At 44.4% G+C, this 13,346-nt stretch overlaps 1 protein-coding gene across 4 annotated transcripts in view; it reads left to right on the forward strand.

The window, feature by feature from the left end:
• The window catches only part of sema3fb (sema domain, immunoglobulin domain (Ig), short basic domain, secreted, (semaphorin) 3Fb), a 55,359-nt gene extending 42,186 nt beyond the window's left edge, over positions 1 to 13,173 (forward strand). For 2 of the 4 annotated variants that reach the window (XM_037491150.2, XM_037491152.2), the window contains 11 exons: positions 142 to 281; positions 1,423 to 1,537; positions 5,987 to 6,056; positions 6,188 to 6,332; positions 6,513 to 6,735; positions 7,806 to 7,894; positions 8,082 to 8,123; positions 8,933 to 9,090; positions 9,448 to 9,515; positions 9,771 to 9,904; positions 10,792 to 13,173. In XM_037491150.2, the coding sequence (XP_037347047.2) occupies positions 142 to 281; positions 1,423 to 1,537; positions 5,987 to 6,056; positions 6,188 to 6,332; positions 6,513 to 6,735; positions 7,806 to 7,894; positions 8,082 to 8,123; positions 8,933 to 9,090; positions 9,448 to 9,515; positions 9,771 to 9,904; positions 10,792 to 11,268 (1,661 nt within the window). In that variant the 3' untranslated portion in view covers positions 11,269 to 13,173. Of the gene's footprint in view, positions 1 to 141; positions 282 to 1,422; positions 1,538 to 5,986; positions 6,057 to 6,187; positions 6,333 to 6,512; positions 6,736 to 7,805; positions 7,895 to 8,081; positions 8,124 to 8,932; positions 9,091 to 9,431; positions 9,516 to 9,770; positions 9,905 to 10,791 lie in introns of all 4 variants that reach the window. The other 2 variants (XM_062563945.1, XM_062563946.1) reach the window with 1 other exon arrangement.
• The last annotated feature ends 173 nt before the right edge of the window (positions 13,174 to 13,346 follow it).

Here is a 13,346-nt window from a genome sequence, read left to right on the forward strand (position 1 = left end):
AATGAAAAGATTCCGTTTTTTGCATGTGTTTAGAATCCATCGCCAAAAACAGGAAATGGAGGGAGTCTACAAAAGATTTTAGCCAGATGTTTCCCCAAATTCTCCTCTGGCTGACCATCTCAACACCTCTTTTCCCCACAGACCCCACTTTCATTCACGTTCAGCTCATCCCTGACAGCGCAGAGAGAAACGACGACAAGCTGTATTTCTTCTTCCGGGAGAAGTCCTCTGAGATGGGCCATAGTCCCGTGACCCAGTCCCGCATAGGACGCATCTGCCTGGTGTGTACACAGTGAGGAGTGTGTTTGTTTTTGGGTGTAAACATAATGAAAAGAAAGCCTGCAACAATATGAAAAGCAGGCTGTAGGCTCCCGAGGCCAAACCAGTGTTTGGCCAACGCTGACATGCTGGAATCCACATGTGTCTTTAACCTTCCTGTCTTCAATGCATCCCTCTGTCTGGGTGGTTAACATCTGACCTCTGACCCTGTGGTCTTCTGACCTCATCTCCTCTATAATCCTAAAAACCCTTGAAGCGTTAAGTGTACATGGTACAAAATAAGCCACTGCTTTCAAAATACTCTCTTTTAGAGTCTTTTTCAGTTAACTCGACTTCCTCCACAAAAGCCTGTGTGCCTTTCAAATTTCAAAGTGAATAACAACAAATGGCTGTGGAAAGCTCATGGGGCGTTTAATAGTGCCCAAGCTTGTGTGTGTATGCGTTCCTTTATGGATTTTTGTGCGTTTGTGAGCGTTGCCGCGCGTTGCCGCGCGTCTATGAGCACGGCTACAAGTGAGAAAATGTGGCGTACGTGTGCTCATCGCATCAGCTGTTCCACCGTTGTAATTATTGGAGGGGGTCAGGTGCTGACCCGGCACACACACTCATCCCCCTCTCAGTGGGCTCTGCTGGGCCTGTGTCATTCTTATTTTGCCAGACATCTGGATAGCCTTACTGCCACTCACTCCGCCCTGGACACCACCACTAATACGCAGCCGTATACTCTAAATTAGGCCTGGAAGACATTTTACTCCCAAAAATGGGGATTATCAGTAGCGCACGAATAAGCCTAGATCCACCCTCTAAAGTATAAGGTGGAAATATACATGCGTCCTCTAAAGATGCTAGTTGTGGAAGATGAATCCAAAGCACATACTGGTCTCAGCTCGTTCTTACTGGGATAGATTCTGGCATCTCTCCACCACAGATGGAATAGTCTCAATAGGAGGAGACGGTGTTTACCATCTCGCCACACTTCCTCTTAGCTTCCCAGCTTTGCAAACCAACAAGTACAGTATAGCGTGCGTGGGTGGCTCCACCTGGGTTGTTGTTGTTTTTTTTGTAGGAAGACAGAGGAGGATGTGACTTTGAGCGAGTGATGGAGAAACTGTTCTGTGTCGCCCGTCACCCTCTCAAATACAGAATGATGATGGAGGCCACTGCTGCCTGGTCAACAAGTGGAGCACCTTCCTGAAGGCCAGGCTCATCTGCTCGGTGCCAGGGGCCGACGGCATGGAGACGCACTTCGATGAGCTCCGTGAGTACAAAGGCCTCCACTAGTGGAAACACATCTAGCCCTGCAACTATTTATATTTATTAATTCATCTGGATATTTTTCTATTCATTCATCTTTTGATCTAATATCTAAATGTCAAATAGCAAATGTCAAACTTTTTTCACACCCTGTTTTTCTAGAGAAACCAAATATCTTTTTAATGACTCAATTTGATCTGATAAATCTAAAATAGAAAATACTATACTATAGGTTTGTTGCTACTGCAGCACCTGCCAAGTGCAAAACAGCCACACACACACACACACACACCGGAGCTCGGGCCTGTAGCCCATATGGCAGCCCACTCCCATCCCATCACCCATACAGCAAATGAGAATGACACACACTCCCTGTACTGTTCTTTCGAGTTGTCTGGAAAAAAATTGTCTGTCTTTGTGTGTGTGTGTGTGTGTGTGTGTGTGTGTGTGTGAAGGAGGGTGGCCTGGTGGCAGGCAGATCATATCGCGTAGCAGGAATGTCTGTGAGTGTGAGCCTATTAAAATAGAGCTAAATAGCAATAGGGGACTGATGCGTGAGACAACTGTTGCTCTGAAACTAATCTAAAGAATGAAAAGTGCCATGGCTGTTGAATCTGATGATAGCTTTTTTGTCTCTTGATGTCTCCACACATTCTTTGCTTTTATCTCAAACTGCCTGCAGTTCTAAAAGCATTGGATTTGTTTTTACAGGTGACATTTATAGTATCCTGCTTTGAACAACTTTGAAAGTTGCTTTGAAAAAGTGACAGGCCTGAAAACGTAATGTGTGTGCGGCCACTACGGCTAAATGATGTGAGGACGGATCCGGGTGTGAATGGGCTCACAAATGAGGGTTCTGTCTTTACTGGCCAAGTCTGTGTTGACATGGGCATGCTGTGCAGAGTGGTTTTTATGACAGAGTCGCAGAGTCGTCAGTGTTTGGCACTGATTTTGAGGGGGGTGAACAAGGCGGTATATGTGTGCTAAGGCTAGTGAATGAACAAGGACACGCATGACAGGGTAGACATGCCCATAGAGAAGACCTCACATGTCACAGCCATTCCCACCAAGGACTCCTAGAGGGGACAGCAAATCTGAAATGATTGAGTTTGATGCTAATAAGCTTCACATGCCTTGCTCAAGAATTTGTGTGTACAAAGGACATACTTTAATATCTCAAGTTCAAATTGGTCTTTATGTATTGAATACACATGTGGGGTATTGAAGGAGTGGTTTTCAGATGAGCTTTCTTTCTGAGAGTTAGAGAAGAAGATTGATAATAATCTAATGATTGCACATTCATGAAGCTATTACCACCAGGAGACAGCTAGCTTATCTTAGCTTTGCTGGAGACGGGGGAAACCTCACTTGTTCAAATGTAACAACATCAACCTTCCAGAGCGTCTATAGTTCACTAATGAACACGTTATGGTTCATTTAATCTCCACAAAAAACAAACTGTAAAAAGTTATGTTCGCAAGACTGAAAACAGTATGTCTTATATAACTGCAAAACCACAAATCATATTTCCTGCACACTTGTTGGACTTCAAAGGCGCCTAAAGGCTCATACATTACCTCGGGATAAGCTCGGCCAACTGGCGTCATATTGCCAGTAGAGATATAAAAGCGGTATCAATCTTCTGAAGCTCTTGGCAAGAAAACCTTTAGGCATCATTTTTATACATCAATTTGGCAAGGCACTGTCAACGCACAGCCAGTTCACAAAGGTCACTTAGCTCTGCATGAATGAACAGATAAATGAACTTTCCCTCTTTCTTTAAATTTGAATCAAATGACTCTACAAGTCATTACTGGGAAGTTTGTTGAAATATCCAGAGCAGCTGTATTGCAGAAAGGCATTATGGCAAAGCACGCCTGAAACCCGGAGAGGTTGTACAGTTGGACTTTAGTGGCTCTACCTGACATGTACCTAATCGGCTCACAGTGATTTAAAACATGTGTTCATTTGTATTTTGGTCCATAGGCAGAGAGCAACAGATGAGCGGCAAAGGCAAAGGAATGAAAGGAAAAAAACTAAAACAGCTTTTAAGGAAGTGATTAGACTAGATTAAATTAGATTCAACTATTGTCATTGCACAGCGTACAAGTACTGAGGCAACGAAATACGCCATACCATACAGAGATGCAGTTTGTAAGGATGCTCTCTACGGTACAGCGGTAGAAATTCTCTAGAAATCTGAGGAGACAGATGGGCCTTCTTCAGTCTCCTCAGGAAGAAGAGACGCTGGTGGGCTTTCTTTACCAGGGATGAGGTGTTGAGGGTCCAAGAGAGGTCCTCAGAGATGTGGACACCCAGGAACTTGAAGCTGGCGACACGCTCAACCTCCGTCCCGTTGATATGGATGGGGATGTGTGTGCCAGTTTTCTTCCGGAAGTCCACAATTAGCTCTTTGGTCTTCTTGGTGTTGAGGGCCAGGTTGTTGTTGGCGCACCACACCGCCAGGTGCTGGACCTCCTCTCTGTAGGAAACGTGATGTATAAGGGCTGATATTTTATTGCTATACAAACAGGAATATCCAATATGGAACATTTTCTCGCTGTTATTAACACACAAGGTCCCTGCGAGCAAGTCATCACTGCCCTGGCAGGATAGCTTTTATTGAAAATCACAGCTACTTTTTTTCCATGTCTTCCTGACGACTTGATCTGTTTTTAGCGACTGAATACCGTCCAAGATAGCTCTATCTTGGATTGGGCGGTACCTTGTCAGCACACATGCACACACGTTTTCTTGCGTGCAAATGGCTCGTTTCTGCAGAACAACAGCTGTATGTCATGACAAGGATCATTTGTTGTGTGACGCCCGCCGTGCCGCTTCCACGCTAACCCATGACCGTTCCACTGCTCCGCCTGTGGCAGCTGTGGAAGATGGCACTGTGGTGGGGGGGTGTACTTTTGTTGCGCGTCTGAGCTTCATCCTTTTCTCCAGGAATGAGCTCCTATATGTAGACAGTCCCTGGAGGACGGCTTGAATGAACAGGCTCACTAATGTGGACGGAACCAGAATCCAGCAGTTCCCATTCAAAGACAGTGCTCCCCCCCCCCCATGTATCATTCCCTCTGCAGAGCAGCCTGGCAGCTCATTTCTCATGCTGGTCTATACGGGACCGTGAGTGCATAAATCTGAATTGGTTTACTCTTTTTGCGTGAATCAGTTCTCCATCTGCTTCTGCGCGTTATCTTCATATTTTTTTTAGCTTGATCCCTCTGTCTCTCGCCTGTTGACTCACTAATCACGTCTTTACTGGACAACTAGGTTGGGAGTGCAATCTTTATGTCTCACCGAAGGCCCTTGTCCTATTGTTGGCAGCGTATTTAGGTCAGGTTGGGAACAGGATAGAGACATATCACCCATCACATGTTTAGGTCCTCTCCTTTGTTGCTACGGACCGTCTTCTTCTTCAGTATTAACAGAAGGATCATGTGAATTTGGAAGCGATGATATCACAACGTTTGGGATTTAGAGATCTCCAGAGTTTGCTTAGGAGTACATGATGCAGCTGTCTTTTGGGAGAAAAGAGATATTACTTTTCTGTCAAAGTGGAAGACATGAACTGTGATTCAGCGACTGCATTGTTCCCTGTATAAAAGCCAGCCGGTTCCCTGCTTTTCAGTAAAATAGCGTTGCTCTGTGTCTGACGCTGTGATTGGACGGTCTGGTCGAGGAGAGGTGATAACGTCTCTCAAGATTTGGTTGTGAGATGTGTCGTCTTGCCTTAAAATCTTCACCGTACTAACTTTCCTGAGGGGAAAGTTCAATTTCCTGTTGCACAAAAGTCGATTGCGGTTTTACACCCTCTGTTACACCATCAGGTAATGAGAATGGCCTGACTTGTTAGAAGATTCGATTTTTTCACTTGTGATATTTCTATTGGATTGGAAGCTACTGTCTCTTTTTATCCAAGCGGACAAGGGACGGCAATTGGGTGAAATCTGGTACACAGGTTCACGCCTCTTCAGGATGAAGGATATATTTAATAAATATATATCTAGAAATATGAACTATAAATATTTTTTTTAATGAAATGAGTAAGATTTTTACTTTGGTTGAAGAACAAAAAAATACGTGTTGTGGCCAAGCTGAAGATACCCCTGAGGCACCCACGTTCAGAAGACAAGCAGAACACACATCACATGAACCCCTGACCTTTACTCTTGTTTCGCAATTATGGAAGATGTCACTTGTGACTCATTATCCAAATCCGGAGGTGGGTTCCATGTGTTTTCAACAAAGATAAAGTTTCAGCTTCATTTGTAGCGCATCACTCCTTCCAGTGGGGTGTAACCTAAAGGTCTCTCCGGCTAAAAGGGGTTGGATTAACTGAAAGTTGTGTAAATATTAGTAAAGAGGAGTGCTTATGCCGCTTCGCGTGACGTTTCCTGCACCCGGTCTGTTTGCACTGACATGATTTCTCTCTTCCCCCTTACAGGAGATGTTTACATACAGCCAACACAGGACACAAAGAATCCTGTTATTTACGGCGTCTTCTCTGTCTCTGGGTCAGTGTGTTACAACAGATAATGTCTATGAGTATCACTAGTAAAAAGCTCTATTTGAAGAATTTCCAAGTTTTTATTTTTTATTTTCATTCCGCAAGATGCATCTCCCTGACCATACTTTGTGTTCACAGCTCTGTCTTCAAAGGCTCAGCAGTTTGTGTGTACTCCATGGCTGACATCCGCATGGTCTTCAACGGACCATTCGCCCACAAGGAGGGTCCCAATTACCAGTGGGTGGCCTACAGCGGGAAGATCCCGTACCCTCGACCCGGCACGGTGAGTCCCACACATTACACACATTAAAACACACAGCAAGCTGGCATAACATCAGCTTTGCTCAGACCCAGACCTCAAATAGAAACCATCTGAACAAGGTGCAGGCAACCAGCATAACCAAGTAGGCTTTTTAATGTGATTATGTCAATTATTTTCCATGGGTTTCTGTTCCTCTTTCAGTGCCCTGGAGGGACATTCACGCCCAACATGAAGTCCACTAAGGACTATCCGGATGAAGTGATTAACTTCATGAGGAATCACCCAGCCATGTACAATGCTGTGTACCCGGTACACAAGCGCCCCCTGGTGGTTCGGACCAATGTAGACTATGAGTTCACCACCATCACTGTCGACCAAGTGGCAGCTGCAGACGGCAACTATGAAGTGCTCTTTTTAGGAACTGGTGAGTGTTTTGCAATCCATTTTTGCTTGATAGATTAGAGGGAGAAAGCCAAATGTTGTTCTTTTCCATTGCATTACAGCATTTTTTCATATAACAAGCTATTCTGAACCACTTCTGACTCTGATCATAGTGAAATACCTTGATCAGAGTCAGACGAATGAACGACAGTGTCAGTGAGAAGCTGATTAATTAAGCAAAAAAATAAAGGCCATGTAAGCGAAGTGATTGTCTTCCCTGAAATCATTTATCATTACGAGAGAAAAGTCTCCTTCTCTTTTGTGCTCAAGTGGGGATTTAACCAATCATAGAGTTTCTACCTCACTCTATTCAGGTGAAGTAAACAACACGAGATGTGTACCTGGAGGGCAGGGGTGGATCAGTAGCAGGAGGGAGAGAAAAGAAACAGGGGGTAAGAAGAGAAGGAGGGGGGGGGGGGGGGTACAGTTAGGACAGCCATCACCTTAATCTTGCTCACTGGTGTAAAAGAGATTATCCATCTGTCTGTCTGTCTGTCTGCATGCCTTGAACCTTTAATAAGGCCCCAGGATGACAGCAGCGACCACCACACAGGAAGCGGCCCTCGCATATTGCATATGGCTCCTTTGTTCGTCTGTGCATGACGGGGACAAGACTAATGTGTGTGATGCAGGGCCACTTTGGAGGAATGTCCGTCCTTTCAGTTGCTGTCAGATGCAGCCATTCAGCCCTGCACTGGGACTGAATGCAGCAGTCATAATAAATCTCAGGTATCCTGCTCGGAGGAATGCCCAACTCTTTGCAGAAATCAAACAGGGTTGTCTCATGGCGTTCAGATGAATAGGTCAAGGCAGGAGGGGAGCTGAGGATGACAGAAGGGGTTTGTCATGGCGGCGTCCGTATGTTAAGTGGAACAAAGCCTCAAGTCATTGACAAGTGTAAAGCATAGAAAACCACGCTAAAAAGGGGAAGAATACAGTGGAGCCTGTTAGGAGGCTGCGGAGAGAATAAAATGGGGATCCAAGAGGCTGCTGACAGCAGGGTGGTGTGAGCTTGCAGGTATGTGGTTGACAGGTGTGTGTTGTGGTCCGCAGACAAGGGAACAGTACAGAAAGTCATTGTTTTGCCCAGAGACGACCTGCAGACTGAGGAGCTGGTCCTCGAGGAGGTCGAGGTTTTCAAGGTGAGCTTCTATTGACCTACTGACTACATTTATCTCTCTTCTTCTGCTCTTGATCATCTAACATTCTTAACACTCAAAAGTTCATTGACCTTTATAATCAACTGTTTTTGTTCATTCCACTGTACATACATCTATCTGCTTTTAAGATAACACAACATACTCACAATGTGTTCTTTTCTCTATTAAGGTCCCCACTCCAATTACCACAATGAAGATCTCATCTAAAAGAGTAAGCAAATCTGTGCAAATGTATCTTCCTCACCTCTGCTCAAATAAAAAAAGAGACCTCCTTCTGCAGAAAGCTCAAAGCTACATATATACGCAGTTGCGCATCAATGCTTCATAATGTATAGTAAAGCTGTCTGAGGGAGACAATGAAGAAAAGACAGTGTAGGTGTAGCGTTGTCTTCAGTGTGATTGTAGGACTTGGCCTGCGCTATGTGCTGTGACATCGCTCCACTGACAGAGAGTTTGTGTTTCACACGGCCTGCCAGACTGACTTCCAGCCGCTGATCTGGATTCTCCCAGGTCATCCGGAGTCTGCTGCAGGATAGCATGTTACACTTATTTCATTACATCCATCTGGGTTTCTGTAGTATCTTCACGGAAGGAAATACTGGGAAAAGGGATTTAAATCTCAGGAGCCACATGAAACTATATTTTAGGGTTCATCATTTCAGATGGAAAATTCATGCGCTGAGGCTTGATTGCTAATCTCTGGTATCCCAGATGTTCAGGTCTGAATAGCATATCTGCAATATTAATGCACAAACTTGATTTCTTTTACTTATTTATATTTTGAGAACCAAATTCTTCTGGAATTAAATGTAATGTACTTTTTAATACTGCGGACTTGTTAACCGTAATATATACATATGCATATAAAGTACCAGTCAAATGTTTGGACAGGTTTTCTCATTAGATTTAAGGAGTACGTGTCTGTCTTTCTATAATGATTATTATTTACCTTTTTTCAGCTCAGCCCCAAGCAGCAGTTGGGCATAACGCAACTCTCCATCCTCTTCTCTCTCTCAACAGCAACAGCTTTACGTGTCATCAGCCACAGGGCTGACCCAGTTGGCTCTGCACCGCTGCGATGTGTACGGCGAGGCCTGTGCTGACTGCTGTCTGGCCAGAGACCCTTACTGCGCCTGGGACGGAAAGTCCTGCTCCCGTTACTCCGCCTCGCAGAAGAGGTGAGCCCCAACGGCAGCGGCAGCATGAGCTACACTAACCTCAGGACCAGCTGACCCATCTGGCTTGTTGAATGATGCCTGTAAACCAATTGTCTGTTAAAATGGCAATGTAGCGTGTTTTAAATGTACATTCAAGTGTGGATTAGGCTTCACTAATGAACAATGTGCTTTTCGTATTTTAATAGTAACAAGCTAATGATGTTGCATGCTTGTTATAAGGTAATCGTGTGGTGGTAGATCCATTTAAATGGGATACTTTAATGGCTGTATGTAATGTTGAATGGCTTTGAATGGCTTGCGGTTGCTTTATTATCTTCTTTCTCTCCTTATTCGGCAATACTGGTCTGACCCCTTTAGACGTAGCCGGCGGCAGGACGTCAAGTACGGAAACCCCATCCGCCAATGCCGAGGCTTCAACTCTAACAGTAAGGCGTCTCTGTTTGTTTTTTAATGACAATAAGAAAGTCGAAAAAATAATGGCACATCCTAGCCTCGCCTGCTGTCCCAACAGTTGATGGTTTTCCGTGTTCAGGGCTGTAATGACCGGCTTTATGGTAATCTGTGACAGCCACATTGCTGAAAGGACTTCCATTCGCCACAACCGACGTTGTGGTTGTAAGGAGCTCATAGTAATGAGTGTTTTGGTTGCCATGGAAATCCCCTCTCTCTCTGCCCCGCAGCCAATAAGAACACTCTGGAGATGGTGCAGTATGGGGTGGAGGGGAGCAGCACCTTCCTGGAGTGTCAGGCCCGCTCTCCACATGCTCTCATCAAATGGCATCTGCAGAGGGATAACAGCGACCGCAGAAAAGAGGTGACACATTGTGTATTTCTCACACAGTCTCCCAGTAGAAGCATATTGTGTTTGTGGGTGGTTTACTCCAAACTCTATTATTCATTCAAAATATAACGCACAATTTCACCTCCCCAAACGTGTCAGACCTTTCCTTACTGGGCGTGGCCCAGTATTTCATTGCACTTGAGAAGATGAGTGTAAAAGTTAGTGCAGTATGATTATAAATGACCCCAGTATAATTCTTGTTTTAATCCCTGTTAACAAGATTAAGTGATTCAAGATCTGACTGAATGGGGGCTGATTTCAGACCTCCGACTGTCCTCGGGCCCAAGGGAAGGACACATGAAGAAAACCCCCTCTGTACTGATATATAACCCTGAGGCCCTAGTTAAAGTTTCATTGGAGCCGTGTAGTGTTGCTGCCTCTCTTTTATTAACTATGCCGTTGGATGCTCTCTATTCCCACAGGCTGCAGCCTTACACTTCTGATTCTGAGCTGAACAGAGGCCCTTTTCAGTTTCCTTGTTGTGGATGTACAGATAGAGTTTATTTGTTGCAACTAATCGAAGAGATGCTGTTTGATCGCGTTACAGTTGTTAAAGATATTAATTAACCAAGGAGAAAAAAACTGTAGGCATATAAACAAATACATTATTTTTTTAAGTCTTTATAGGAATCTTCGCCCCCCCCTCCACTTGTTGACACATTTCCTTAAAAAATGTCATGCAACCCAGAGAAATCAAACCTACTAAGGATCTCAGATACAGAGAGATGTCAAAAAATATTCAGTCAGAGAACAAGATGCTCAGTATAACTTCTGACTCACTATGAGAGGTGTGTGTGGTTTTAAGTTGAAGACTCATCAGACACATCAGAGGAGTTTCACGAGCCTCTTTTTTTCTTCAGATGCGCTCTGATGGTCGGATTCTGAAGACAGAGCAAGGTCTCCTGCTGCGGTCTCTGCAGCCCTCGGACTCTGGCATGTACCAGTGTACGGCCACGGAGAAGAACTTCAAGCACACGCTGGTCAAACTTCAGCTGGTGGTGCTGTCGGGCCGGGCCGTCAACAACGTGCTGGTGGAGGGCGGAGGAGGGCTGGTTCCGTCTTCTTTCCACGCGGGCAGCACCCAGTGGACCCCCAGCGCGGGCCAGTACAAGGACCTGCTGACCATCCTGAGCCAGCCAGAGATGAGCCTGATCAATCAGTACTGCCAGGACTACTGGCAGTTTGGAGACCCGCTGCTGGGCACCCTCAAGGCCAAAGACCTGAAGGAGCTCAAGGAGCAGAAGAAGCCCCGCAACCGCCGGCATCACAGGGAGGGGGAAAGGGAGGGGGAAAGGGAGGGGGAGGAGAACGAGGAGCTCCATGAGGTAGATACATGAGGAGCTCAGCTTTGTGTCTAAAAGAGCCTCAAGCACCCCTCCTCCTCCTCCTCCTCCTCCCCCCCCCCCCCCCCTCACCCACACACACACACACACCCTACACCCCCACTCACCATCTCGTGAAAACTGGGAGAGACTTATTGAGGGTAGCAAACGTGAAAAATAAAAATCCACAAATCCCAAAAAAAGCAAACTGAGAAAAAAAAGAGGCTTTCAAACAAGACCCCTACATACATCCTCTCAAACAGTAAGATATATGATACACAGTATTTATTGTTGGTTGTATATAGTATCATTCTGTGGATTACTTTGTACTTAAAGAAAAAAACATGCTCTTTGTGTATAGGTACCTTTGGGGCGAATATTATTGTTATTATTGATGTTGTTAATTTTATTGTTGCTGTTACTGTCATTACAAAACTCGTCTGTCAGCATCACATGACCGTGGCAACTCTCGGGCATGTGAGCTTCTGAAGCTCTGAGGGGCAGATGAGCTGCTGATGGGGGGTGATGGGGATCTCGGTTGTTTCCTGCTTGCTTTGACTCGATGCCAAGGCTCTTACTCTGCAAGTCCCTCATGGCTGCATGCGGAGAGACACTTAATATTGCGCTGGGGACCACCAGCACATGGTCCCAGTAAATCTCAAGGGGAACCCAGATGTAGAGATGAGTATTCTAATCTTCTCACAGGTGTTATTGGGCCGTTTAAAAGGAAACTGGTGCTTGGCTGATTCTATTTGCTTCCGTATTGGAGGATTGATTGTAAAATGATCCAGTGTCTTTGCAGCTATTCAGCCCAGACACTAACTTAGATTATTGAAATCTCAATAGAAATAGCCACACATTCAAGTTTAAAAATATTCTATATTTAAAGAAGCCAGCATCGGATCTGTTTTTCAAATCAAATCTTTGAGGTAATGCAGCGGATCTTTTCAAATGCAAACATCTTTGAACGGAGATTGAGGTGCAATAAAGGGTCATGGTTCTGCACAAGGGGCATTCTTTTTTTACCTTTCAGGGGACATTGGCTGGGGCCAAATGCAAAAAGCACACTCTGGCAAGTTATAGTTGACTTCTGTAAAAAAAGAAAAAAAGACACATGCAGTTGAAGATGAAAGATGCACAGTTCAGACAGCAGCTCTGAGAACTCTATTGTCATCTCTTGTCCTTTCCTCCTTTTACATGTGGAAAAACAATTCCCATATACACAACAGAGCATTGTAACAATGTTGTGACACTAACCAATATATTGGGAAGCTGGCTTTCATTGTGTGCATGAACCTGTATTTGTACTGTAATTCTGATACTGTGTAGTATTTCTTTCTGCTTTCATCTCTGGGTGCACAGTACGGTTGCTGAGGGACATTCTTGGGGACATTGGGGGAAATGCTAAAAAGAAAGCCCTCTTTACACATATACCTCGTATAATGTATGATGCATCTTTCCATTGCCATTTAAATCAATTTTTGATTTTGTGTATTAAGTGAGATTATCTTACACATGTTCTGGTTAGCACATAATGAGGTTAAGTCTCATATTCAGGCTGTTATCAATGCCTTTGGGAAGATGCATCTATAATTCATACCGAGGGATCTCTATCTGCTCCTCGTGTCTGTCTGCATCCACCACAGTTCCTGGTTCTCTCCTCCAGATGAGACCAGGGGTTACATATACAACAAAAGAAAAATGTAAGGTTGTACAATTTGTTGGTATTTTTAAAAAAAAAACGTCTGTAGTTTTTGAGTGTTTATTGTTTGTTTTTGTACTTTATGGAAAAAAAAGAAAAAAAAAACTAAATGCACAAAGGTGATGTTCTTGTAATTGCTTGTGTAAATGACTCTCTCTTCCATTTCCATTGTTGTTGCCGACTAATAAATTAAAGTTCTATATTTTATAAGAATGGAATGCTCCCCCCCCCCCTTCATTGTGATTGGCTTGATACTGGATGTTTTCCATGTTCTGCCCAGAATCCCCTGGATCCTTGGAATAAAGTTCTACCTGTTAAAATAAAAGATATGTATGCACATTTGTATAACACATTGCATTCATATTTCGGAAAGTAAAACACGCAGGAGGAT

This window comes from Pungitius pungitius, chromosome 8 (assembly GCF_949316345.1).
Source record: "Pungitius pungitius chromosome 8, fPunPun2.1, whole genome shotgun sequence".
Lineage (NCBI taxonomy): Eukaryota > Metazoa > Chordata > Actinopteri > Perciformes > Gasterosteidae > Pungitius > Pungitius pungitius.